General features: G+C 48.8%; 8 protein-coding genes across 8 annotated transcripts; 1 reads left to right on the plus strand and 7 right to left on the minus strand.

Annotated features, from left to right (window-relative positions):
• Positions 1-144: 144 nt before the first annotated feature.
• On the minus strand, positions 145-2,701 carry HD556DRAFT_1416612 (uncharacterized protein). Its single transcript, XM_041304346.1, has 5 exons — positions 2,232-2,701; positions 2,048-2,150; positions 1,664-1,998; positions 1,331-1,608; positions 145-1,273 (listed from the first exon to the last, which is right to left on the minus strand). Exons 1-5 carry the CDS (start codon positions 2,609-2,611, stop codon positions 312-314), a joined length of 2,058 nt encoding a protein of 685 aa, XP_041153740.1. The 5' UTR covers positions 2,612-2,701; the 3' UTR covers positions 145-311.
• Positions 2,702-2,723: 22 nt separating this feature from the next.
• Positions 2,724-4,760, minus strand: HD556DRAFT_1416613 (uncharacterized protein). The gene is made up of 6 exons (XM_041304347.1): positions 4,737-4,760; positions 4,589-4,685; positions 4,482-4,530; positions 4,237-4,411; positions 3,875-4,177; positions 2,724-3,844 (listed from the first exon to the last, which is right to left on the minus strand). Exons 1-6 carry the CDS (start codon positions 4,737-4,739, stop codon positions 2,885-2,887), a joined length of 1,587 nt encoding a protein of 528 aa, XP_041153741.1. The 5' UTR covers positions 4,740-4,760; the 3' UTR covers positions 2,724-2,884.
• Positions 4,761-5,376: 616 nt separating this feature from the next.
• HD556DRAFT_1063412 (uncharacterized protein) lies at positions 5,377-6,830 on the minus strand. The gene is made up of 6 exons (XM_041296046.1): positions 6,544-6,830; positions 6,373-6,480; positions 6,199-6,315; positions 6,044-6,138; positions 5,744-5,992; positions 5,377-5,687 (listed from the first exon to the last, which is right to left on the minus strand). The coding sequence occupies exons 1-6, from the start codon at positions 6,639-6,641 to the stop codon at positions 5,425-5,427; spliced, it is 930 nt and encodes a 309-aa protein (XP_041153742.1). The 5' UTR covers positions 6,642-6,830; the 3' UTR covers positions 5,377-5,424.
• A 9-nt stretch (positions 6,831-6,839) lies between these two features.
• Positions 6,840-7,680, minus strand: HD556DRAFT_1416624 (uncharacterized protein). Its single transcript, XM_041304348.1, has 3 exons — positions 7,555-7,680; positions 7,355-7,492; positions 6,840-7,297 (listed from the first exon to the last, which is right to left on the minus strand). The coding sequence occupies exons 1-3, from the start codon at positions 7,670-7,672 to the stop codon at positions 7,020-7,022; spliced, it is 534 nt and encodes a 177-aa protein (XP_041153743.1). The 5' UTR covers positions 7,673-7,680; the 3' UTR covers positions 6,840-7,019.
• Positions 7,681-7,748: 68 nt separating this feature from the next.
• HD556DRAFT_1416625 (uncharacterized protein) lies at positions 7,749-8,929 on the minus strand. Its single transcript, XM_041304349.1, has 6 exons — positions 8,824-8,929; positions 8,655-8,758; positions 8,498-8,599; positions 8,368-8,432; positions 8,131-8,307; positions 7,749-8,076 (listed from the first exon to the last, which is right to left on the minus strand). The coding sequence occupies exons 1-6, from the start codon at positions 8,851-8,853 to the stop codon at positions 7,895-7,897; spliced, it is 660 nt and encodes a 219-aa protein (XP_041153744.1). The 5' UTR covers positions 8,854-8,929; the 3' UTR covers positions 7,749-7,894.
• Positions 8,930-9,181: 252 nt separating this feature from the next.
• Positions 9,182-10,797, minus strand: HD556DRAFT_1313627 (uncharacterized protein; the record flags this gene model as incomplete). The annotated part of the gene is made up of 8 exons (XM_041300823.1): positions 9,182-9,396; positions 9,446-9,622; positions 9,814-9,911; positions 9,973-10,105; positions 10,165-10,262; positions 10,318-10,464; positions 10,492-10,570; positions 10,638-10,797. The coding sequence occupies 8 exons, from the start codon at positions 10,795-10,797 to the stop codon at positions 9,182-9,184; spliced, it is 1,107 nt and encodes a 368-aa protein (XP_041153745.1).
• Positions 10,798-11,123: 326 nt separating this feature from the next.
• On the minus strand, positions 11,124-11,976 carry HD556DRAFT_1063502 (uncharacterized protein). Its single transcript, XM_041296047.1, has 3 exons — positions 11,856-11,976; positions 11,597-11,788; positions 11,124-11,538 (listed from the first exon to the last, which is right to left on the minus strand). Exons 1-3 carry the CDS (start codon positions 11,947-11,949, stop codon positions 11,333-11,335), a joined length of 492 nt encoding a protein of 163 aa, XP_041153746.1. The 5' UTR covers positions 11,950-11,976; the 3' UTR covers positions 11,124-11,332.
• Positions 11,977-15,604: 3,628 nt separating this feature from the next.
• Positions 15,605-16,241, plus strand: HD556DRAFT_1416647 (uncharacterized protein). Its single transcript, XM_041304350.1, has one exon. The coding sequence runs from the start codon at positions 15,800-15,802 to the stop codon at positions 16,154-16,156; it is 357 nt and encodes a 118-aa protein (XP_041153747.1). The 5' UTR covers positions 15,605-15,799; the 3' UTR covers positions 16,157-16,241.
• The last annotated feature ends 4,637 nt before the right edge of the window (positions 16,242-20,878 follow it).

A 20,878-nucleotide genomic window follows, 5' to 3' on the forward strand; every position in this document is an offset into this window, starting at 1 on the left:
GCATGCAGCCTACACTGCATCATGTGCTGTGCTCCATGTGTTCGTAGAAGTCACTATCCATACCTTCGCGATGGCAAGTTGCGTGACCGACATTCATGTACCTTCAACATGTACTATGTAGATATGCTGGCGTATTGCGGAACGAAAAATCCAACATCTCTTAGCATTCAATTTAAGATAGTCATGAAAAGCACATACACTAGCGTCGAGTAAGCGGGTAAGTCAAAGGTAAGTATACATTGTGATAGCATCAAACACTAAACTTTGAAAGCAAAAAGCAAAGCATGATAAGACAAGACAAATAAGATGGTCTACTTCGCGTTCTCCCTGGACATGAAATAGCTTGGGAAGATGCCCATCAACTCTTCGAGGTACCAGTAATTCCCCGAAAGTTCATCCAGAGGACCTTTGGCTTTCTTTCCGCGTTTTCCGTCAGACTTCTTCGGCGCTTCGTTCTCCTCGCGCACGATCTGCACCCATAACCCTCCAAGTCCCATCCCGAGGCTCAGCGTATCGAGTAAGGTAGGCTCTAAGACCAGGACGATATCGTCCTCATATGGATTGTGCGGCTTTCCGGACCCGCTGCCTTCAACCTCGCCGTCGGGCATGACCACTGCACCGCGGGAGGTCTTGCGAATGAATGGCTTTGGAATATCACTCTCCTCCCTCCCCCACGGGCTCATGACAACCCGCGCAAACCGCCGCTCTAACTCATCCTCCACCATTTCCGCTGTGTCACCCTTGATCTTTGCCTTATCCTTCGGAGGCAGGTGAATCGCTTTGATACGGCGCGTGGAGGACTCCACGACCCCTGTGCTGTGAGTCAGTGGGAAAGAGGTGGGACCCAGGAGAGACGTGAGCGAGGGCGGTGGGGAAAGCCAAGAGGGCTCAGTCACTTCGGGTGCAAATGAGAGTGGGGCGGAGTCCGCACCCCATTCGTCATTGTCATCCGCAGGGCCCCATGTGCCGCCATCGCCGATGGCACCCCAGGTGTCAGAACCTACAGAACCCCAACCTCCGGTGTCGCCCGTTGCACCCCACCCGCCGGCAACAGTGTCTGTCGTGTCTCCAGACCAAATGTCGGGTGGTGCGGTGGTGATAGGGGCGATGGTGTTGGCATTAGCGACGAGGGCAGTAGTGCGCATGTTAGTAACCTGGATCTCCATGTCAACATTGTCCTCGATGGCATCTTTAAGTGCCGTTTCCTCCGTATCTGGGAGAACGATCTCCGTTTCAGTACCATGCTGATCGGTAACAGTAATAGTCGCATCGACTGAAAATGGAATTTTAACTGATCGATAAGCCATCACATGTAGATGGCTGATATTACCTGGAGCAGGCTGATCAGTTGTCTTTAGGTGTTCGTCAAAGGACCATTCAATCCCGCCTTTGCGGCCAAAGCACTCCTTGCAGCCATCGCTGAACACATCGGGTAACGCCTGCCCGATCTTGTATGTCAGGGGCAGCTCCTTCTTCGCGAGCTCCACAATGTCAAGGGCACTACGGATGCCGCGTTCATGCGATGCTTTTGGGAGGACACGGTTCCGCAGGACAAAGTTCAAGAAAAAGCTGAGGAGGTGTGGTGCGTTAACGAGGTTCCTCTCTGACCTACGAGAGATACTCCAATAAGAAACACGTTAAAAGTTATTATTGAGAAACAAACCAGATGAGGCCTTGTTCACGCATGTAAGACGATAGGAAAATTGTCACCGACTTCTCCGGGTCGTTCAAGAACACGATCAGCTTCTCCTCGCGTTGTTCTTCTAGATCAGATTTGCGTGCCTGTAAACCTTCGTCGTCGTCGTGATCGTCTAATTCAACAGAGTAAGTTGAGCTAGCAGGATCCTTTAAGGAAGGAGCTAGTTCCAAGGTATCCTCCCCGTTGGTCTGAGTATTAGAAGGGCTATTGCAGTCATCGTCGTCATCGTCACCCGCTTCGTCTTTGGTCGGTTTACGATAGACCGTTGGATTGACAAGCAGTCCAACGTACAGACGAAACTACGAGAAAGTGTAAGGTTCGCGCAAGCACAAAAACGAAAATAACTACCTGGTCCCAGAGCTGGCTGACCCCAGAAGTGACCGGCGGCCAAGTGCGATTGACCCGAAAGTCGTTTGCAGCGTGAAAGAGGCGATCCACATGAGATATATTCCTAAAAAGCTGATCAGCAACAATTCACGATATCGCAGACCTTGAGATGGGATCAAAGGTGGTAAGAAAAAAAACGACCTACGAATCGAACTTGCCCTTCGTGATACGCAGATCTTCACCTTCCTCCCACTCTTCGTACCACGGGACCTTCCTTGCAGGCGCGCTGTCTACGCCAGCAGTCTTCTTCTTACGTTTCCTCTTGCGTGTGTTGCTCTTGCACTCATCAGTTGAATGCTTCACGCGCAACTCGACGGTGGGTATGCCCAGGCCATCGAGCTCCATGTCTTCCTCATTCTGGCCGCCAACAACTTCAAACAGCTGTATCCCGCGCGCCCTGAAATCTTTGAAAGGGATGAGTGTCACACCCGGTGGGGGTTTGGGGAAGGGCGGAAAGGTAATGAACGCCAAGTCCTGGGTTACTATCGTGTCTGCCGCAGAGGGCTCAGCAATCCTTGAAGGCATTTTGATGAACGTTGTGGTAGACAATCAAGATGGGATCGATAACTACGATAGAGTTCTTTTTAGTGCTTACCGGAGTATCCGAAGTATATGATTTTCGGAAACATTAAATGCTGCTCTTTCCAAATCTAGACCACGCTACTATGTAGCATCAAGCGTCTGTTACTTAAATCGACAGTGGTACAGTGAAGTGTTGTACAATGCGATTCTATAATGGAGTTTGTAAAAAAACATAAGACCGACTCATACAATAGTCCGTTGCCACTACAATGAATCCTACCGCACCTCCTTCGGCGGTATCCACTCTGGTACCTTCCCCCATTCGAACTTCTCTGCCGCGAATGCAGCTTTGACATCTGCTGGTATTATGTCCATGTAGTTTGGCGGTAATAATGCAGCGTATCTGTCAGGTTTTATCTGAATTTTAGATCGTGAAAACCCAGGTGCTGATGCAGACGGTTTCGAAGCATCGATTGGGGTTGTTGCCATCGGAGTTGCGGAAGCAGTAGTAGTAGCAGGCGCAGGAACGCCGAAGGATGGAGCTCCGGCGCCTGTACTACCGAACGCAGACGTCGCCGGCGCTACTCCGAAGGCAGACTGGGATGTTGCGGAGGACGCGCCGATTGGGCTTGGTGCAGATGACATAGAGCCAAAAGCACTTTGCGAGGGTGTCGCAGAATTAAAAGCACTTTCTACCTGTGCAGGTGCAGCAAATGCACTTTGTGTTGGCCCAGGGGCAGGGGCTCCAAATGATGGTTGTCCAAACGCTGATGATTGCGTCGGTGCTGACGCAAACCCAGATGGCTGAGGTGCAAAGGCAGAAAAACCGCCACTGGCTCCAATGCCAGTGCCAGTGCTTCCAAATGCTGATGATGGAGGCCCAAATGCGCCTGTGGAAGGTGCCGAAGAGCCAAATGCACCTGACCCAGGTTTAATCAACGAAGATTGTCCGAAAGCTGACGTTGGCTGAGTGGCTGAACCGAATGCAGAGGGTTGCCCGAACGCAGAGCTTGGCTGCTGCCCGAACGCTGATGTCGTCTGAACAGGCTGCCCAAACGCAGAAGTTGGCTGCTGCGGCTGCCCGAATGCAGACGTTGACTGTTGTGGTTGCGCGAAGGCGGATGTTGATTGTTGTGGTTGCGCGAAGGCGGATGTTGATTGTTGTGGTTGCGCGAAGGCAGATGTTGATTGTTGTGGCTGCCCAAACGTTGACGTAGTCTGGGCAGGTTGGCCAAACACAGATGTCGTTTGCGCAGGTTGTCCAAATGCAGATGTCGTCGCAGATGTGCCAAACCCTGTCTGGCCAAACGCAGGCTGGCCAAATGCAGACTTTCCAAAGGCACTGGAAGCCGCGCCAGGCACCGATGGTTGAGGGCCAGAACCAAACGCTGGCCCGCTACCAAATGCTGATAGCCCACCAAAAGCGGACACATGTCCGAGCGCACTCGACCCAGGCGAGGTTGCTTCCTTGCTCAATTTGAGAGCAGCGTCATGCAACTGTTGAACGTTGCTCCTGGCGCTGTTGTACGCCTGTTCTGAGGCAGCTATTTTGTCTGACTCATATTTCATCTATAGGTAGATTGATCAGTCGTCAAGGAAGGATATACTTTCTTTATTATACTACGCACATATTCGTTGATAGTCCCTGCCTTCAACGCAGTCACTGCCTTCGCGCGAAGTTCCTCAGGCGACTCATCTAGTCCACTGATAACCACCGGTTCATACTTTGCAGCGCCATAGGATGACAGTGGCCATAAAGGTTTATCTTGTAGAGGGGTGATGTCTCTTGTCACTGATTCAATGCTACAAACCATGGTGTTAACAGATTGACCGTATGTCGACCTTCCTGCGTCATAGATCTCGAATAACTTACGAATATGGAACTGCTATGTCTCTCGAATTATTATTGGTCCAACTTTGATCTAATAATTATATGTGAGAATATGAAAGAAAAGCCCGGGGAAAGTTGAGACAACGTACTCCCAAAACCACTCTGTTGTGCTCTATCCGCTGGATGCTCGTTGCGACATCTATCGCCGTACTTGCACGCACCACGTAGATAGTAGGTGCAAACTGTCTGACATTACGACCGTTAATGTTGCCTCAAGTTCTCAGAGTGGCAGCGTACCATAGGATACGGACTCTTGAATGAAGCAAGGTAATTGGGGCTTGTTTGCACAATGCGTATACTTACAGATTATGTAATGACCTCAGAATTCAATAAGGACAAACAACAGTTGACCGTCTTCATTCCGACGCTGTTAGCCTACGGTCAGCTTGTGGTATAGAAAAAAACTCAAGCTGGATAATGAAGATCAAGTAATAATGCGTACGGCTGTTATTTCACGAATTTATTGAATAGAATAAGCACATCGTCATTTTCCTGATGCTGACTGGGCGAAAGCAGGAAGTGGCGTCGAGGGCCACGGGTCCTATCTCTTAAACACCGTAGGTTTCGCACATCAGCTTGGAAGAAAGGGTGCTGATCCAGATGATAGGTCATAATGCAGGGCTCTCAAGCGCGCTGGATGGTGAGTGAGGATCATCCGAAAGAAAGTTCAGTTGTGCACGATATAATAGTTGCTTGGAGAATTTCACTTTCACAAGATACACAGTTGGTTCAAAGGGTTTCTGCCTACGGCAGTGTGCTTCATACCATGTGGTATGGTCACTGGATAGATATTACGATTGTTAGGCGTTGGAATCGGTGGAATCAGTAAGGACTTGTTCGTTGAGATGTTGTCAGTAAAGGCTTCGAATATTGGTGCACCTACAGAACACTTCGGCGCAACACACTAATACACGGCATCACCATATCAATCCCACCACCCCCATGTCCTACCCAAAACAAACAAAGCTCCAAGACCCGTCATCCAAGAGACACTAAGCACGATCGTCGATTCACTTTTGCGTGCATCCACATTCTCGTATTCATTCGTGATCGCATTTTCGCAGTAATTGGGAACAGTCGAGGTCCGAGTGTACGGTGCAGGTTTTCCCGTCAATGGCCCAAGAAGGATATCAGGATCCCCAGAGATGGATAGCAAAACTGCAGCTGCGAAATATGGATGCCTGATCGCTGGAAGTGTTTAAGCCGTTCAGAAAATGTTGTCAACAAGAGGAGAAATGACCTACACCAGGCGTTAACTCCTGTCAGAGCATACGAAACACAGGAGAGGGCAGTGAACGAATTGGAATCGGAAGTGCTCAAGGGAGTTCTAGCAGTGCCCCATAATTTAGAAAGGATGAACCTCCACAATCTGAAAGGGTCCGAGGGAATGACACCCCACAATTTGGAAACGCCCGAGAAAATGTTGTCCCGCAATTTGGAAGTGCCCGCGAGAATAGTCCCCCACACTTTGATCGAGTGAACACCGAATGGGTCTAGGCCTCTGTTAGATCGTCCGCGAAGAAATCAGATCCCTATTAACGTACTCGATATCATCCCTATGCGCTGCCACGCCTTCTCCTGGTATTGCTGAAGCACTGGCATATAAGAGCTCCAGTGGCCATGCGCGGAAACCCGATTACTAGAAAGTGTGCATCAGGCCATCAGTCAAGGCAGAATAATCAAGAAGTGAATAACATACACCAATTGTTTAGCCCCTGTCAGAGCGTCGGACCCATGAGAGACGATATCACCCGATACTTTCGACCAGTCTATGTTTGGCAGGTTTATATCATCTTTCTTAGATATGGCTTGATTGCTGAAAAGAGTGCAAACCGCATTAACAAGATGCATGCATAGTCAAGGGGCGAAGAACCTTAGTTGTTTGACCTCCGCCAGAGCATCGGACGCACGGGATAGAACAGCGCCCGACACTTTCGACCAGTCAGGCAGGTTTACATTGGGCGGGGACACGGCCTGATTGCTGAAACATGTTAAGCTACCATCAGCAAAGGCCATGCCAGTGCATACTCATGGGGCCAATAACCTCATTTGTTTGACCTCTGCCAGAGCATGGGAAGCACTGGAAAGAGCAATACCCGACAATTTCGACCAGTCGGGCAGTTTTGTATCTTCCTTGGGCATGGTTGAATCTGGTGACTAGTAGGCGTGAAGAAGAGCGACCAAGCGCTCATGCACATGATCATGGACACCTACCATCAATTGTTGAACGTTGAACTCCCACGATGCCAGAGTCAAACTTGTCGTTTTCACAAAGTCATCCTGAATTTGCTGCAAAGTTCAAACGGAGGTCGACGACGGGAAGACATTCGAGCGTAAACTTTGAGCGCGACCATCGGATTCAGACACCGCGACGCGTATAATTAGCTAAGCGAAACTCAAGTCCTACTCGAGGAACAAGCGTACGTTTTGACTACACTTTTACTGATCAAGGAGACATGAACATCTCACTTGGGATTCCGTCGATACTATGGTTCCACGTTTGACTACCACTCCCTCCACTCAACGTACACGATGTCCAGCAACCACATCAATTCCACCACCCCACCTCCTGCCCAAGACAAACACAGCTCCAATACCTGACAGCCAGGAGACACCAACCTCAAGCATCGATTCTGTTTCAGGTTGATCTCTATTCTCATGTTCTTCAACGCTCGCTAATCTCAGTGCTTCTTCCATGTCATCGTCAGCGGCCCCGTATGACTGGAATCTCGCAAAGGTAGAGTCCCGTGGTACGTAGCCACCATAGAGATGGGACTGGTACTGGGATGCCAATGAATCTGTCATATTCGTGTTCAAGATCATGAGACATCTGTAGTTGAATGAGTACGATGTACCTTTCGCTACCCCTTGTCTCCTGAAACCGAAAATGTACAATGTAAACCTCCCCGCGAGCCGTAGTGGCGTAAGTAAGAGTTCAGGATTGGCAGAGATCAATATCAAAGCTCCAGCTGCGACATATGGATGCCTGGTTGCTGGAGATTGCGTTGTCAAGTTTATAAACAATATCGTGAAGAAACAACTTGAAATAACCTACACCAGTTAGTAGTGACTTTTGGCAGAGCATAAAGTGAAGAGGCGTGCATAATGTTCCATAGTTCAGGCCAGTCAGTGTCGGGTAGGTCTAAATCTTGCTGGGACATGGCTGTATGCATGTAAGCCTGCTAACCGAACAAATCTGTTTATAAAGTAAATGCCAAGCGCGCTGGTGCATGTTTCCATAAAATTAAATCCACGTTGTCATTCTCTAGACAAAGGCCATACATATGTACGTAGTATCATCGGCTCTTCGGCCTGATCACTCGCAAACCCAGACCTTCACTCAACTGCACAATCTCAGCTTCCTTTCGACACGATACGACAACCCAGTTGCCTCATTAGAGCCACCACCCCCACTCCCGGCCCAAGACAATCGCAACTCCAACATACGATAACAAGGAGACGAGCGTCAATGGAACTGGCAACATGGTGGCCCCAGTTGATTGGAGGTGCGCGAACGAAGAGCCTCGTGGCACAGTACCACCGTAGTGACTGGACTGATATGCGGATGCAAATGAACCTGTTGTGGCGTGTTCAGTTAGGAAGTGGAAACCGCTGCCAGGGATTTGTGTACCTTGCGCTACTCCTTCACTCCTGAAGCCCAAACACCAGATGACAAGCTGCACTGGGAGAAGACACAGGAACACTGCAATTGTTCCCGTCAGCTGCAATAATGCCAGGAAGACTCCAATATTTGTGACTGCAGAGAGCAATATCAAGACACCGGCTGCGACATATGGATGCACGATTGCTGTGAAGTATGTGTCAGTGCCATATCATATATCGCGATCAAGAGCTGGATGACACCTACACCAGTCGTTGACTTCTATTAAAGTGAGCAAAACACTGGAAAGGATAGTGTTCCACAAATTGACCCTAGAAAGTATGCATCAAGCGCCCCTATCAACAAAGACGTGAAAATAAAGCAGTGAATGTCATACAACAGACGTCCAGCCTGTCCCAGAGCATTAAGAATATCGGCCCATATTTTGGACCAGTCAACGTTTTTCAAGTCAATGTCTTTCTGGGACACGACCTGATTGCTGTGCATCGAACAGCGTCAGCGAAAGCGTAATAGCCAAGAGGTGAATAATATACGTCTGTTGTTTGACCTCTGTCAGAGACACTTTGGGGAAAAAAATGTCTGGCAATTTCGACCAGTCGGACATAATGATAATTGGAGGCATGAAGGGCAATACAGGCTTCGTGACAGTATGGACAAACGACCGTAAGTTATAACCGGTGAATCAACCAATTGAACTCTCACGAAACCTCGGTCGTTTGACACAAGCCGCATCTGTCGGAAGGCCCATCTGCCTGCACCCTAAATTTGCTGTGTGCCTCGAGGTTTGAGGCCAGGTTCTAAGCTGACGTATGTGCGAATCAATTCCGAGTCGGCAGAACCGCGAGGTACTCCGCGCTGCCTCCGCGTGTTACGGTCTCTTATAAGTTGGCCGGTCACAAATTTACACATATACAAGTGCAAACGCCACCAGCACTTGTTCTGTAACTTATGCATCAGTTACATGTAACCTGCGCCATGGCATCCATCAAGCCCCCACAAACCAACCCGGAACCCTGCCATTCATTTTGACCATGGTGACATACATATCTCCACAAGATGATCACCTTCCATTCGATACAAAATGACACCAGTCCCCTAATTGCATCCTCCACTCCCGGCCCAAGATAATCACAGCTCCAGTATATGCCAACAATGAGATAAGTGTCGAGGTGACTGTCGGCATGACGGACCCATATGATTGGAGTTTCGCGAATCCAGAGCCTCGCGGCACATTACCACCGTAATGACGGGACTGATATTGCGATGCAAATGAACCTATCATAGCGTGTTCGGTTAGCAAGTAGAAAGCATTGTGTTTGTGTACCTTTTTCTACTCCTCGACTCCCAAAGCCCAAACACGAGATAATCAACCGTGCCGGGAGAAAACACAAAAACATTGCAGTTGTTCCCGTCAACTGCAATAATGCCAGAAAGATCGCATGATCTCCAAACGCAGAGATGACCAGCAAGACTCCAGCTGATTCATATGGGTGCCTGATTGCTGAAAGGCATGCATCAATCCAATGGCATCGCAATCAAGAGCCGAATGCCACCTACACAAGTTGTTGACCTCTGTCAAAACGAACAAAAGGCTAGAGAGATCACAGCCCCGCATTGTGGCCCAGCAGTTGCGTGTTATGTCTAGATCTCCGTCAGATCGTCTGTGGTGATGTGAGACCTGTCTTAACTTACTGAAGATTACTCCAATAAAGGGACGTAGTTTCTCCTGGTATTGCTGAGACATAATTGCCATAGCAGAGCGCCAGTTGTGGTATATGAATACCTGATCACTAGAAAGTGTGCATCAAGCCCATCAGCAAAGGCATAATAATGAAGCAGCAAATTACATACACCAGTCGTCCTGCTGTTGCCAGCGCACTAGAAGCATGGGAGAGAACGTTGTCCAATACTTTAGACCAGTCGATGTTTTTCAGGCCTAGATCTTTTGCTGACATGTTCTGATCGCTGACACGGGCGTATCGAGCTGCATCAGCAAGGGCATAACAATCAAGGGACGGATTACATACACCAGTCGCTTGGCACCTGTCAGAACATCGGTCACACTGGATACAATATTGCCCAGCAATTTGGACTGGTCAACGTTCTGTATGTCTATGTCTCTTTGAGCCGCAGCCTGATTTCTGCGTGTTAAATTGCGTCAGTGAGGGCGTAATGATTACGAGGTAAAGAACATACGCCAGTTGTCTGGCCTCTGCCAGAGCATCAGACACACGGGAGGCAACATTGCTCGATACTTTAGACCAGTCTATGTTCTGCGGGTCTAGATCGTTCTGAGAAATGGCTTGGCTGCTGAGGTATGCGTTTACCGACATCAGCAAAAGGCTAGGAATCAATGGGTGCATGACCTACACTCGTTGTTTAGCCTCTGAAAAAGCGTCGGATCCTTGGGAGAAAATGCTGCTCGACAATTTCGACCAGTCGGTCATAGCTGGAGATGTGAAAAGTCAATACTAAAGGTTTCGTGATAGTATGTGCGAACGACTGTAAGCGCTCACCGGCTGGATGTTCAACGTTCATCGATCCATCAATCGAGCTCCCACGAAATCCTAAATCTGTCATAGGTATTAGGTTGATCATTTGACAAGCCATCTGCACAACACATGCCTTTCGAAATTCTGCTGGATGTGTCGATGCCATACAGCCATAAGTATGCATAAATGTTGTATCATATGTAATGCAGCTCCGAGTCTAGTCAAGGTCGAGAAGCCGGAAACTTGGCCACGAGCATTCAAAATGAAGCAACATTCCCACCCTGTCGGCAGCTCAGCGCTCAGCGCCCATGTGGTGTGCGTGTCGCGGAAAGAAAGTCAAGCCTCTATATATTTTTCCCCAGTGTATGTGACGCCGCATGTCGGAAAATTGTCAGGCGAACGAGAATTGATTTGTTGCAGACCAATTTAGATTCGGCAGTCCGCGGTGTTCGTAAGGACCACGGCAGACTCCGCGCTGCTTCCGCGAATCAGTCTCTCACAAACATCATAGTATCGTTTTCGACCAATACCAGGCAATACTCGACGGGGGCTGCTCAAGCTGACAGCGAATTGACGGGAACACATCGTTCTACTGAGTAGACGAATATACGTCACACTTATAAGTTGTATTAATGAATATCTAGAGCATCGCAAGTGTATTCCATGTTGCTGGTACTGACTCAACTCCCTCTCGAACATCCACACTACTGCTCGTCGCATCAATACCACCATCCCCACGCCCTGCCTAAGACAAACCAGGCTCCAATACCCGTCATGAAAGACACAGGAGCCGCAAACGTTGATTCTGGCTCATCTTCGTCTTCGTAATCATCGGTAGCCCCATGTGCCTGGAATTTTGAAAAGGTAGATTGCGGTGGTACATAGCCACCATAACGACGGGATTGGTATTGGGATGCGTATGAACCTTTGATGCCGCAATGAGACAAGTCCTGTAGCTACTACAGCTGTAATTGCAGACGTACCTTTTGCTACACCCTGTCTTCTGAAACCGACGATGTACAGGATGCATCTGGTCAAGAGTTTGAACGGCCAAAGGATTAACCGAAATGGGAGGAAGCACATATAACGCGCAATCCGCAGTGGTGTTAGGAGGAGTTCAGGAGTGCCAGAGATGTATATTAGAGTTACAGCTGCGATATATGGATGTCTGATCGCTAGATAAGAGTGCATAGTTTTTTTCAGCGATGAGCGATGAGGAGTGAAGAAGAAGCGAAAACTAACACCAATTGTTGAGCTCTGTCGCAAAATAACAAGTGAGACAGGTGGTAGCATCCCACAATATCGACCAATTTAGGTCTAAGTCTTGCTGGGACATGGTTGTATGTGGTCAGGACCATCCATCAAGAAATATGGTTGATATTAGGCGTCAGGGCACGATAACTTTAAATAGGCGCCAGGCGCCAATGCCACACCATCAATTTTGTATGACACCAACCGCATTATTACAAGTAAAAGTAAAGATAAGTACTCGGAAACGTAGGGTTACCAAACATGTTCAGGTAAGCTGGTATATGATGACATGAACGAGCACCAAGGACTATTTGAGTAATACAGCCGTCAAGTTAGAAATGAAAACCACTCGAGAATCAACCTATATAAGCAACCGTTCTTGCAGGTGTACCATCTTCATGGGCAGTATAGAGCGTGTTTCGATTTTACTCCAGAGCTGAGTGAAGTGCAGTTAACGGTTACTAGTTACAAGCGAACCAAGCACGTAAGTCGGCCTTCATATCCTCATCAATCTTATCCATCATGGACTGATACGATTCGACAGCTGCTGCAAAACTACCTGCTCGAAAGAATGCATAACACTGTTGCTGGTTCGCAGTTTTCCACAAGGACTTGAGGTCCCAGCCAAAGAGCTGTGGAAAACACGCAGCTGAGCATAAAAGAATTTTCCATTGTATCATATCGGCGTACCACGACAAATTCATCGTACATCACATGAATTGGCGATCTGCAAAAGAAAGTGCTAGCATTGACAGCGGCAGTGAAGTGTTCAACAGCTTCGTTGTGGCGTGCGCCATCCAAGGCTATGTTTCCCAGTTGGACACGTAGGTGGGCCTGGTGTACGAAAGGCAAGAATCAAAAACAAAATATGAATCTGGTGTGATCGAGCTCACTTCCACTATACAACAAGCGACAGGATCGACATCGGGACACGCAGCTAGCTCTCGGATGCGCAGTATTGTCTCTTGATGTTCATTTGCATTGAACAACGCAATGGCCTAAGAACTGCAATGAAGCACGGAGAAATGTTATAAAACTTTACCTGCCTTGATCAAGAAAAGGAAATGATTGGTCTTTAAATCTCGGTTCGTGAACATGGACGCGAGGTCAAATGAGATCCTTGCAGCCAGAACCTGCTTTTTCCCGCAGAGAGCAATGCCCTGGGAGATATGGCCTGCCAACGATGGCTGAATGCTGACAGACTATGCCATCATTGAAGTTAACTTTTGTAAGGACGTCATGATGGGTTACGTCAGTCTCACCTGAATTGCGTCTTGAAGTGCTTGGTTCCAGTCGCATTTTCGCGCCATAACAAATGCACGATTGGCATAGGCGGTGTGATTGTCGGCATCAGTGTCAATATCTGTATTTAGCACCCTTTCAGCAGTACGCCAGTCCCCAACTATGCATGCGTTGCGGACTGTCGATTTCATAGCGAGAACCTGCGTAATTCATGTTCACATTGTGTTATTATAAGGGTCAAAGGTGGGAACATGCCTTGAAATCAAAGTAGCCTTGAGCCTTGCCATAAAAAACCGCTTAGATGATGAATGAGCGGGAAAATGAAAACAAATGTACCTGGTGCGTCGCCTGCTCCTTCATGAGACCATCCTTTGGACCGTCCTCTGGCAAAGCGTCCTCGGATGTTGGCCACTCTGAGATCTTTTTATCCACACCTCCACTGAGGATGCGCTTGCCATCGGCAGAGAACGTGACGCAGTTCACCTCTCCAGAGTGCTTGAATATGGCAATGTTTCTTCGATCTGAGAGTCGCCAGAGGCGGACACGGTTGTCATGAGATGCGGAGGCAAGGAGAGTGCCGTTAGAGTTCACAGAAATGGCGTGGATATTCTTGAAATGGCCTTTCCAGGGCTCACCGACCTGCTTCCAGGTCGATATATTCCACTCTCGTATGGTGGAATCTGCCCCATTTCCCCCCGAAAAAAGTCGTGTGCCATCTGGCGTCCACGCGAGCGAGTAGTTGCCACCCATCATCCTGGAATAGCACTGGGTGTTATGGTAAATTTGAATATCGTGGTCTGTTGTAATTGCGAGATATCCATGTAGTGAATACCGAACACAGCGGACCTTTCCACCACAGTCGATTGAATATTGGGGCTCCTTCCGACTAAACATGTTCCATGTGCTCCATAATTTGGTGGTGGTGTCAGATGATCCACTAGCCAGGGCGGAATAAAAAGAAAAATCAAGCGAAAGTATCCAGCCGTCGTGAGCTTTATTGATCGTTTGGTTGAGTTCTCCAGTGTTTCCATGCCAGTTGATGAGCTCTCCACTCTCATCGCCGCTTGCTATCCATTGCCCATCTGGTGAAACAGCCAATGCGCGCACCCGACTGCGATGCCCCTCCATCTTCTTCAACATTACACCTGTTTTCAAGTCCCATAGACGAAGAAGCCCGTCATACGAGCCCGTGACCATGCGTTCACCGTAGTTGGAATTGATAACTGCGACTGCGACTACGCGATTCCCGTGATCTTCAAATGCTCGAATGGGTGTGATGTTTGGAGTGAGTGTCGTCATTTTAGTGGAGCTGCAGCAGAGTTGAGGTGGATCTAATGTGTGTGTGGGGACGGTGTCTTACTCGAAGTTGCAGAGATGCGCGCGTGATGGGGTGTTTTAAATCTGTTTCATAGCATAACTCCCTCACTAGATGCCCAAAACACGAGGCTATTATCATAATCACCTTGCTTGCCAATCTAAATGAATGGGCTGCGTCCAAGTCATGTCGCCACAATTTTCCACATCAGTCGATGGGCCTGATCGTAATTGTTTCAGGAGTCCATGCGGCAGATAGGAAGACGGTTCACCTGATTGACCATTTTGATAAAGTCATCACCCCAAAATATAGTATCCCACCCGGTGACATGTTGAGCTTCTGTTCCCTGAAACGTTTGTAGCGTAGATCCTACAGTCGCAGTGAGGCTTGCGTTGACCTCCTCTGTTTCCAAGTATCATGCATGTCATGGGTTTGTGCGATTTGTTATTAGTATATAATTGTTTCAAACTGATTCAAATCAGCTATTATTGAACTTCGTTCGAACGTTGGAGTATTTTGGGTTCAATGATTTTGAATTGGCAATTCGAAGACATGTTGTCTCGGACTTCGGGTGGTTCAAGTTGAGGATGACAATCAGTAAGGCAATGACCTTCTAGAGGGGCCCACCAGTTCGTGTTCTAGCAGTGCCGAGACATGATGCATACAGTGTACAGTTCTCGTGTCATGGATGGTCAAGTTTGTGTGGCGATGACGAACTCGAACTCGAACGTCACAGCCACATATGACCACTGTCACGCTGATAACTCACAGCCTGAGGCCTGAAACTTCACAACAGACGCGCGAGACGATGTTTCAGGTAAAAGTAAACATAGGCTAAACATGTTCAAGCGGGCCAGGATATTATGACACGAACACTAAGGACTATCTAAGTTAGTGCTGCCGTGGTCCGGTCCTGAACCATGGTTCGAACTGGACTTTTGGTCCGGTTCTCCTGTGGTTCGGTCCACGGTCCAGGTGTCAGCCAGAACCGGACCATAGTACGGTTCTCGGTTCTGCCATTGGGCGGACGGTTCGACTTTGGTTCGGACCGGCCCCGAACCGTTCCGAACCGCGAACCGAAAGAAGCTTGCCACATTGTTGAAGCACGCCTTGACACCTTCCTTTGATGATCCACTTTGGCCTCAGGGATTCTTAAGCTTCAAGATTTACTTGTTTCCATCAAATGCAGAGGCCCATTGACAAGGTAAGTCATGATATGCACTGTTCAAACTGATGAATCAGACCACACGTCTCGTTGTGCAACTCCTCCCGCAAGCCCATCGTCCCACTCCTGCGAAACCACCGCCTCCACCCCTAAAATCAACGCGCCGACAAAGACCAAGTTTGCTTGTGCTCGCTATCTTGCGCCCGTTTTCTCATGCTTACTCTCTCGTACCTGTCCTCTTGTGCCCATTCTCTCGTGCTAACTCTCTCCCACCTGTTCTCATGCCACGCCCCATCTTTCATGCCCTCCTACTTCTTGATGTCGCTTGGTATTGAGACCATCGACTGCGGCACAACAACAAGTGCCTGCCATGTTACCTGCGTCTTTGCACACTCCCAGCCACCACCATTCACCACTTCCACGATGGCGCAAACACTTGCGGGTGGCGCTTTGGACCGTATTTTCTTGCAACAGTTCTGGACCCTAACTTCAAACGTCAAAACCTGTTGGACTGAGATGAAGGTTACGAGCGGGAAAGCTCGTTTTGAAGCTGTGATAAGTCATATTTGACCAACTTCCTAACTTTGCACCCTGCCATTGAGCACATCATCTACTCCGGTCTCGCCTTGTACTCACTACACGTTCACACACACACAGAGCAGTTTATCAGCACCTACTGTCTCCCTCATTACTCGTATTCTGTGTTAATGCCTTGTGCTTGTTACACTCGAAATGATATCTTGCAAATTGACCGCTGCTTATCCTGACAGATCATTCATATTTAACGCGCACACGACTCGACTCAAAGATATTACCATAGGGTCTCTACCCACCTTCGTAGATGCAGGAGAAAACTCTCGAACTTCTACCTGCGCTCCCTACTGAATTTTTGGGTCCGGTTCGGGTTCGGACCCCAAAAAAACCGAACTGGACCATAGAGAACCGTTCTCTGTGGTCCGGTTCTGGGTTCGGACATTTCATAGAACCGAACCAATGGTCCGGTTCTTGGTTCTCCTCTATGACCCTCTGAACCGGACCGAACCGGACCACGGCAGCACTAATCTAAGTAATACAGCTACCGTCAAGGTACAAATGAAAATTACATGAGGAACTTCAAACTATGAGTAACTGCTCGCTGCAAGCGTGCCATCTCTATGGGAAGCATAGACCATGTTTCGACCTCACTTGAGAGCTGAGTGAAGTGTAGTTGATGATTATAAACGGCGAGACAGGGAAATATCACCGAATACTTACCAGCGAACCAAGCACGTAAGTCGGCCTTCATATCCTCATCAATCTTATCCATCATGGACTGATACGATTCAATGGCTGCTGCAAAACTACCTGCTCGAAAGAATGCGCAACACTGTTGTTGGTTCGCAGTGTGCCACAAGGACTTGAGGTCCCAGCCAAAGAGCTGTGGAAAACATGCAGTTGAGCACGAATCAATTTTCGGTTGAGTCACATCCGCGTACCACGACAAATTCATCGTACGTCACGTGAATCGGCGATCTGTAAAAGAAAGTGCTAGCATTGGCAGCAGCAGTGAAGTGTTCAACAGCTTCGTTGTAGCTAGCTATTGTTACACTGGTAGATTTGGATATTGTTGTCTGTTGCAATCGCAAGATATCCATATACCAAATTATAGTGAACACAGCGGACATTTCCACCACATTTGATTGAATATGGAGGCTCCTTCCACGTTGATGTGCTCCATATTTTCGTGGTGGTGTCAGATGACCCACTGGCCAACACCATGGAATCTAAAGAGAAATCAAGTGAAAATATGCAGCCATCGTGGGCTTTATTGATTGTTTGATTGAGTTCCCCAGTGTTTGCATGCCAGGCAATGAGCTCTCCGCTCTCATCGCCGCTTGCTATGCATTTCCCATCTGGTGAAATAGCTAACGCTCGCACCCGACTACGATGTCCCTCCATCTTCTTCAACACCGTACCTGTTTTCAAGTCCCACAGATGAAGTATCCCGTCATAGGAGCCCGTGACCATGCGTTCGTCGTAGCTAAATGGGGATTTGAAAACCGCGACTGCGACCACGCGATCCCCGTGATCTTCAAATGCTCGAATGGGTGTGATGTTTGGAATGAGCGCCGCCATTTTAGTGGAGCTGCGGCACTGTTGAGGTGGGCTTGGTATGTGGGGGGATAGTGTCTTGTTCGAGATTGCAGAAGTGCTGTTTGTCTGATGGGGTGTTCTAAACCTGTTTTATAGCATTAACCCCTCAATAGACGCCCAAAACATGAGGCTATTATCATAAGCTCTATGCGTTGCTGATTGTTCTCGTGACTATTCAAAAGCCAAAATTGATATGATTGACGTTCAATAATATCTACTGTGTGACAAATAGAGAATACGAGGTATGATGACGCTATTTGGGCTAAAAGCCCGCAGGGCTTTTTGACCCGAAACATCGTTTCGGACGGAGTCCAGGGCAAGCCGTGATTCCCAAAAACAACAGGAGCCCTGCGACGCGTCAGGCTAAGCATGGACTCCCAACAAATAGGAGGAGGGCGATGTGCACGTACCTTTGTTCAACGTGGAGGAGGCATGGTGTACTGTGTGAACGGTTCGAGGATATGTGACTCCTGCAGATAGGGCGCCATTATCATAGCGTGTTGGCGTAGATAGATGGTGAAGGCGTCGCTTGACCACCTTCCCATCGATTTGACCACATCGAAAGGAACATCCCGCAACAAGTACTCTAGCGTCCCTCCAATCCTTAGCCCATGCCCTTTCAAATTGTCAGCTCCGATCCTCTTAGCCACTTCCCCGATTCTCTTCAAGAAAACTGTGCGAGACAGTGGCCTTAAGCCGTATTTTGGGTGTACCCAGGCGAAGAGATGATCGGTTGAAGAAGGGTTGTTGACTGTGAAGTGATTCAAAAGAGCGGCTTTGGGATCAGTTTGGTCTTCTTGTTGGGCCCAATATACGTCCTCACCGGTGATAGGTGCTGTCTTGGTGCGTGGTAAGTGGATTTTGGTGACGCGCAATCCATTGCGATCCTCCGCGTCCATTTGGACATTCGAACGTGTGACATGTGCCGTGGTTTGAAACGTGTTCATGGCGGTTACGGTTAGTTCTCCGATTCGGCAGAGCGAGTAGAAGGCGCACGTCAAGCACGCAAACACAGCCGCATCTAGAGGTGAAGAGAGTCTTAGAAGGGGGCAAATCTCTAGAATGAGCTTCGTGGTGAATGGTTTGCGTTTGAGTTTCTTGGATGTTGGCGGGGCAAAATTGATGGCGCCGTCTAAGGCTCCCTTCAATTGGTCAGGTTGCACCTGCCATGGTTGGCCATGCAACGTGTGCCACGCACGCACGGCATAGACATAGTTTGCTAGGGTTTTTCCGGAGTAAGAGCCAGCACATCCTGAGATAAAGTTGAGTATGGTAAGTGTGTCCGCTGGACAGCGTTGTTCTTCGGGAATGGTGTGACCGTCGCAAAAAACGTGAAAAACTAGTAATCCTGCTCCATAACACTCTCTCGTTCCTTGAGCCCATGATTGGTTGATGACCATAAGGACTCTCTCTAGATCCTCTTCAGTCACGCTCAAGATTCTCCTGTTGGCATCTCAACTCGATCTCGTCTGGACTGGTATCCAGCATTTGAGTCTGTCCCTTGCTGAACAGTGTGGACGAAGAGGTGAGGTCTTAGGAACTAAACCCGCCTTATAAGGCTGTGGTTTAGTTGTCGGTTCGACAGGAAGAGGAGCGTTAAAGCGTGAGTTAGTCGTGCCATTGGCGTTCATGGATGTGATAGAGGGAATCAGGGATGGTGCCAATGTGTTCGAGCTCCCGACTAAGATCGACACTGGTATCGTCGCGAGAAGACTCAGCGATGATGAGGGATTCGTTCCTGCAGCTGGAGTGGTTACCTGCGCTGTCGCGATTGGAGAATGGGTTGAAGATAAACCGTTGCAGTTTGTCGTGAATGGGAACTTCGGGGAGCATGAGTTCTGGGCTAGCATAAATGCCTCTGGATGGATCATCGGCTGGGTTATGTTCGCTTGGAACGAAGACCGGGTGGAAAGAGTATGGAGCTGGGAGGTCATGGATGAAGGCGAAGATGTGCCGGAAAACTGTGTTGACAGCTGAGTTCCTGCTGCGACCGTTGCGCCATCCCTCAATGACGCCCTGATTGTCTCCGAAGAGACGAAAGTGTCTTTCCGTGCCTCCCAATTGGACAAGGTGTCGAATGAGAAGTTCAAACCCGACTGCCTCGGCCCATCCAATGTCTTTCACCCCATTGAGCGTCCTCCATCATTCGCGAAGACGCCATGCTCGCCATCGTCGACCAATGACGACAGCAATTCCAATGCCTGAGCTGGCATCAGAAAAAGCTGCGGGATTATGCAGAGAGGTGATGGGCTTGGGTATGGTGCGACCGACGAATTGACTTCGGAGAAGAGCGATCCACCACTTGAGGTCGTCTGGTAGGCTTTTGACTTGGTGACGTGGGAGGAAAGGACGATTGGATCCGATGTGCAGCATCGCTTCGAGTGCGGTGAGGTACGCGCGCCCCCGCGTAATGACGAGTGAGGTGTGCAGCAATTTTCCGTATAGGCGCTGCACGTCACGAAGAACGTGAGTTTCACGCCCTTGCCATTCAGCGATGGCAAGTAGATACTTCTCCTTCTTGGCTTCGGGCAGATACACTTGATTCTGGGCGATGTCCCACATGAAGCCGATGTAGGGGTTCGCGTAAGCAAAATTAGCGTCCTTGGAGGTCTCCCAAGGGATGCCCAGCTCGTCAGAAGTGCCATCAATATCGGCAAAATTAAATGAAAACCGAAGGTCTTCGGGTGACCTAGGGGATGATGCTGAGAGGTCCCTGATGGGAAACCGGCAGTCTTCATCAAACTCCTCGAGGGTCCCGTCCTCGAAGACGTGTCCCCCGAACCATATTCTCCCTCCATCTTGGTGTTGCCCCCGTTCGATAATGTCCTTATGCCACTCTTGGCGCTGTAAGTTGTATGCTGCAAGATGTTCTGTGAGTATGCGAATAAACAAGTGGTCGTCGACCCATCTGGACGTGGGACCAATCCCTTGATGCCGAAAGATGTCGAGACCGGCGTCGGCAACAACTCCATATGCGCCTGCTGATGGGCGCAAACCAAAACAGGTACAGGTGTCAATACAAAAGTGCTCATCAGATATGCCAGACCCTTCAGTCACTTTCCATGTAGAACCCTGGCTCCGGATGTGCCAAAAGTCTGTAGAATCATGGTCAGCCAGTCACTGGCCGGAGTATGCAAACTCCAGCTGGCCGGAGTATGT

The sequence above is a fragment of the Suillus plorans genome (assembly GCF_016647745.1).
Source record: "Suillus plorans strain S12 chromosome Unknown HD556scaffold_95, whole genome shotgun sequence".
NCBI classification, from domain to species: domain Eukaryota; kingdom Fungi; phylum Basidiomycota; class Agaricomycetes; order Boletales; family Suillaceae; genus Suillus; species Suillus plorans.

What these genes read in the sequence shown, in the direction of transcription:
- HD556DRAFT_1416612 (XM_041304346.1), bottom strand. Translation starts at nt 2,611, where the DNA reads ATGCCTTCAAGGATTGCTGAGCCCTCTGCGGCAGACACGATAGTAACC. An exon ending in CGTGAACAAGGCCTCATCTG is followed by an intron (nt 1,609 to 1,663) that starts GTTTGTTTCTCA and finishes TATCTCTCGTAG; the next exon opens with GTCAGAGAGGAACCTCGTTA. An exon ending in AACTGATCAGCCTGCTCCAG is followed by an intron (nt 1,274 to 1,330) that starts GTAATATCAGCC and finishes TTCCATTTTCAG; the next exon opens with TCGATGCGACTATTACTGTT.
- HD556DRAFT_1416613 (XM_041304347.1), bottom strand. An exon ending in ACAACAGAGTGGTTTTGGGA is followed by an intron (nt 4,531 to 4,588) that starts GTACGTTGTCTC and finishes TATAATTATTAG; the next exon opens with ATCAAAGTTGGACCAATAAT. An exon ending in CAGGGACTATCAACGAATAT is followed by an intron (nt 4,178 to 4,236) that starts GTGCGTAGTATA and finishes ATCTACCTATAG; the next exon opens with ATGAAATATGAGTCAGACAA.
- HD556DRAFT_1063412 (XM_041296046.1), bottom strand. Translation starts at nt 6,641, where the DNA reads ATGCCCAAGGAAGATACAAAACTGCCCGACTGGTCGAAATTGTCGGGT. An exon ending in GCAGAGGTCAAACAAATGAG is followed by an intron (nt 6,481 to 6,543) that starts GTTATTGGCCCC and finishes AACATGTTTCAG; the next exon opens with CAATCAGGCCGTGTCCCCGC. An exon ending in GCGCATAGGGATGATATCGA is followed by an intron (nt 5,993 to 6,043) that starts GTACGTTAATAG and finishes ACAGAGGCCTAG; the next exon opens with ACCCATTCGGTGTTCACTCG.
- HD556DRAFT_1416624 (XM_041304348.1), bottom strand. Translation starts at nt 7,672, where the DNA reads ATGCATACAGCCATGTCCCAGCAAGATTTAGACCTACCCGACACTGAC. An exon ending in AAAAGTCACTACTAACTGGT is followed by an intron (nt 7,493 to 7,554) that starts GTAGGTTATTTC and finishes CGCAATCTCCAG; the next exon opens with CAACCAGGCATCCATATGTC. An exon ending in GAGACAAGGGGTAGCGAAAG is followed by an intron (nt 7,298 to 7,354) that starts GTACATCGTACT and finishes CGAATATGACAG; the next exon opens with ATTCATTGGCATCCCAGTAC.
- HD556DRAFT_1416625 (XM_041304349.1), bottom strand. Translation starts at nt 8,853, where the DNA reads ATGCGGCTTGTGTCAAACGACCGAGGTTTC. An exon ending in TGTCAAACGACCGAGGTTTC is followed by an intron (nt 8,759 to 8,823) that starts GTGAGAGTTCAA and finishes ACTGTCACGAAG; the next exon opens with CCTGTATTGCCCTTCATGCC. An exon ending in GAGTGAAGGAGTAGCGCAAG is followed by an intron (nt 8,077 to 8,130) that starts GTACACAAATCC and finishes ACGCCACAACAG; the next exon opens with GTTCATTTGCATCCGCATAT.
- HD556DRAFT_1063502 (XM_041296047.1), bottom strand. Translation starts at nt 11,949, where the DNA reads ATGTCCCAGCAAGACTTAGACCTAAATTGGTCGATATTGTGGGATGCT. An exon ending in GACAGAGCTCAACAATTGGT is followed by an intron (nt 11,789 to 11,855) that starts GTTAGTTTTCGC and finishes ACTCTTATCTAG; the next exon opens with CGATCAGACATCCATATATC. An exon ending in AAGACAGGGTGTAGCAAAAG is followed by an intron (nt 11,539 to 11,596) that starts GTACGTCTGCAA and finishes GCGGCATCAAAG; the next exon opens with GTTCATACGCATCCCAATAC.
- HD556DRAFT_1416647 (XM_041304350.1), top strand. Translation starts at nt 15,800, where the DNA reads ATGCTTACTCTCTCGTACCTGTCCTCTTGTGCCCATTCTCTCGTGCTA.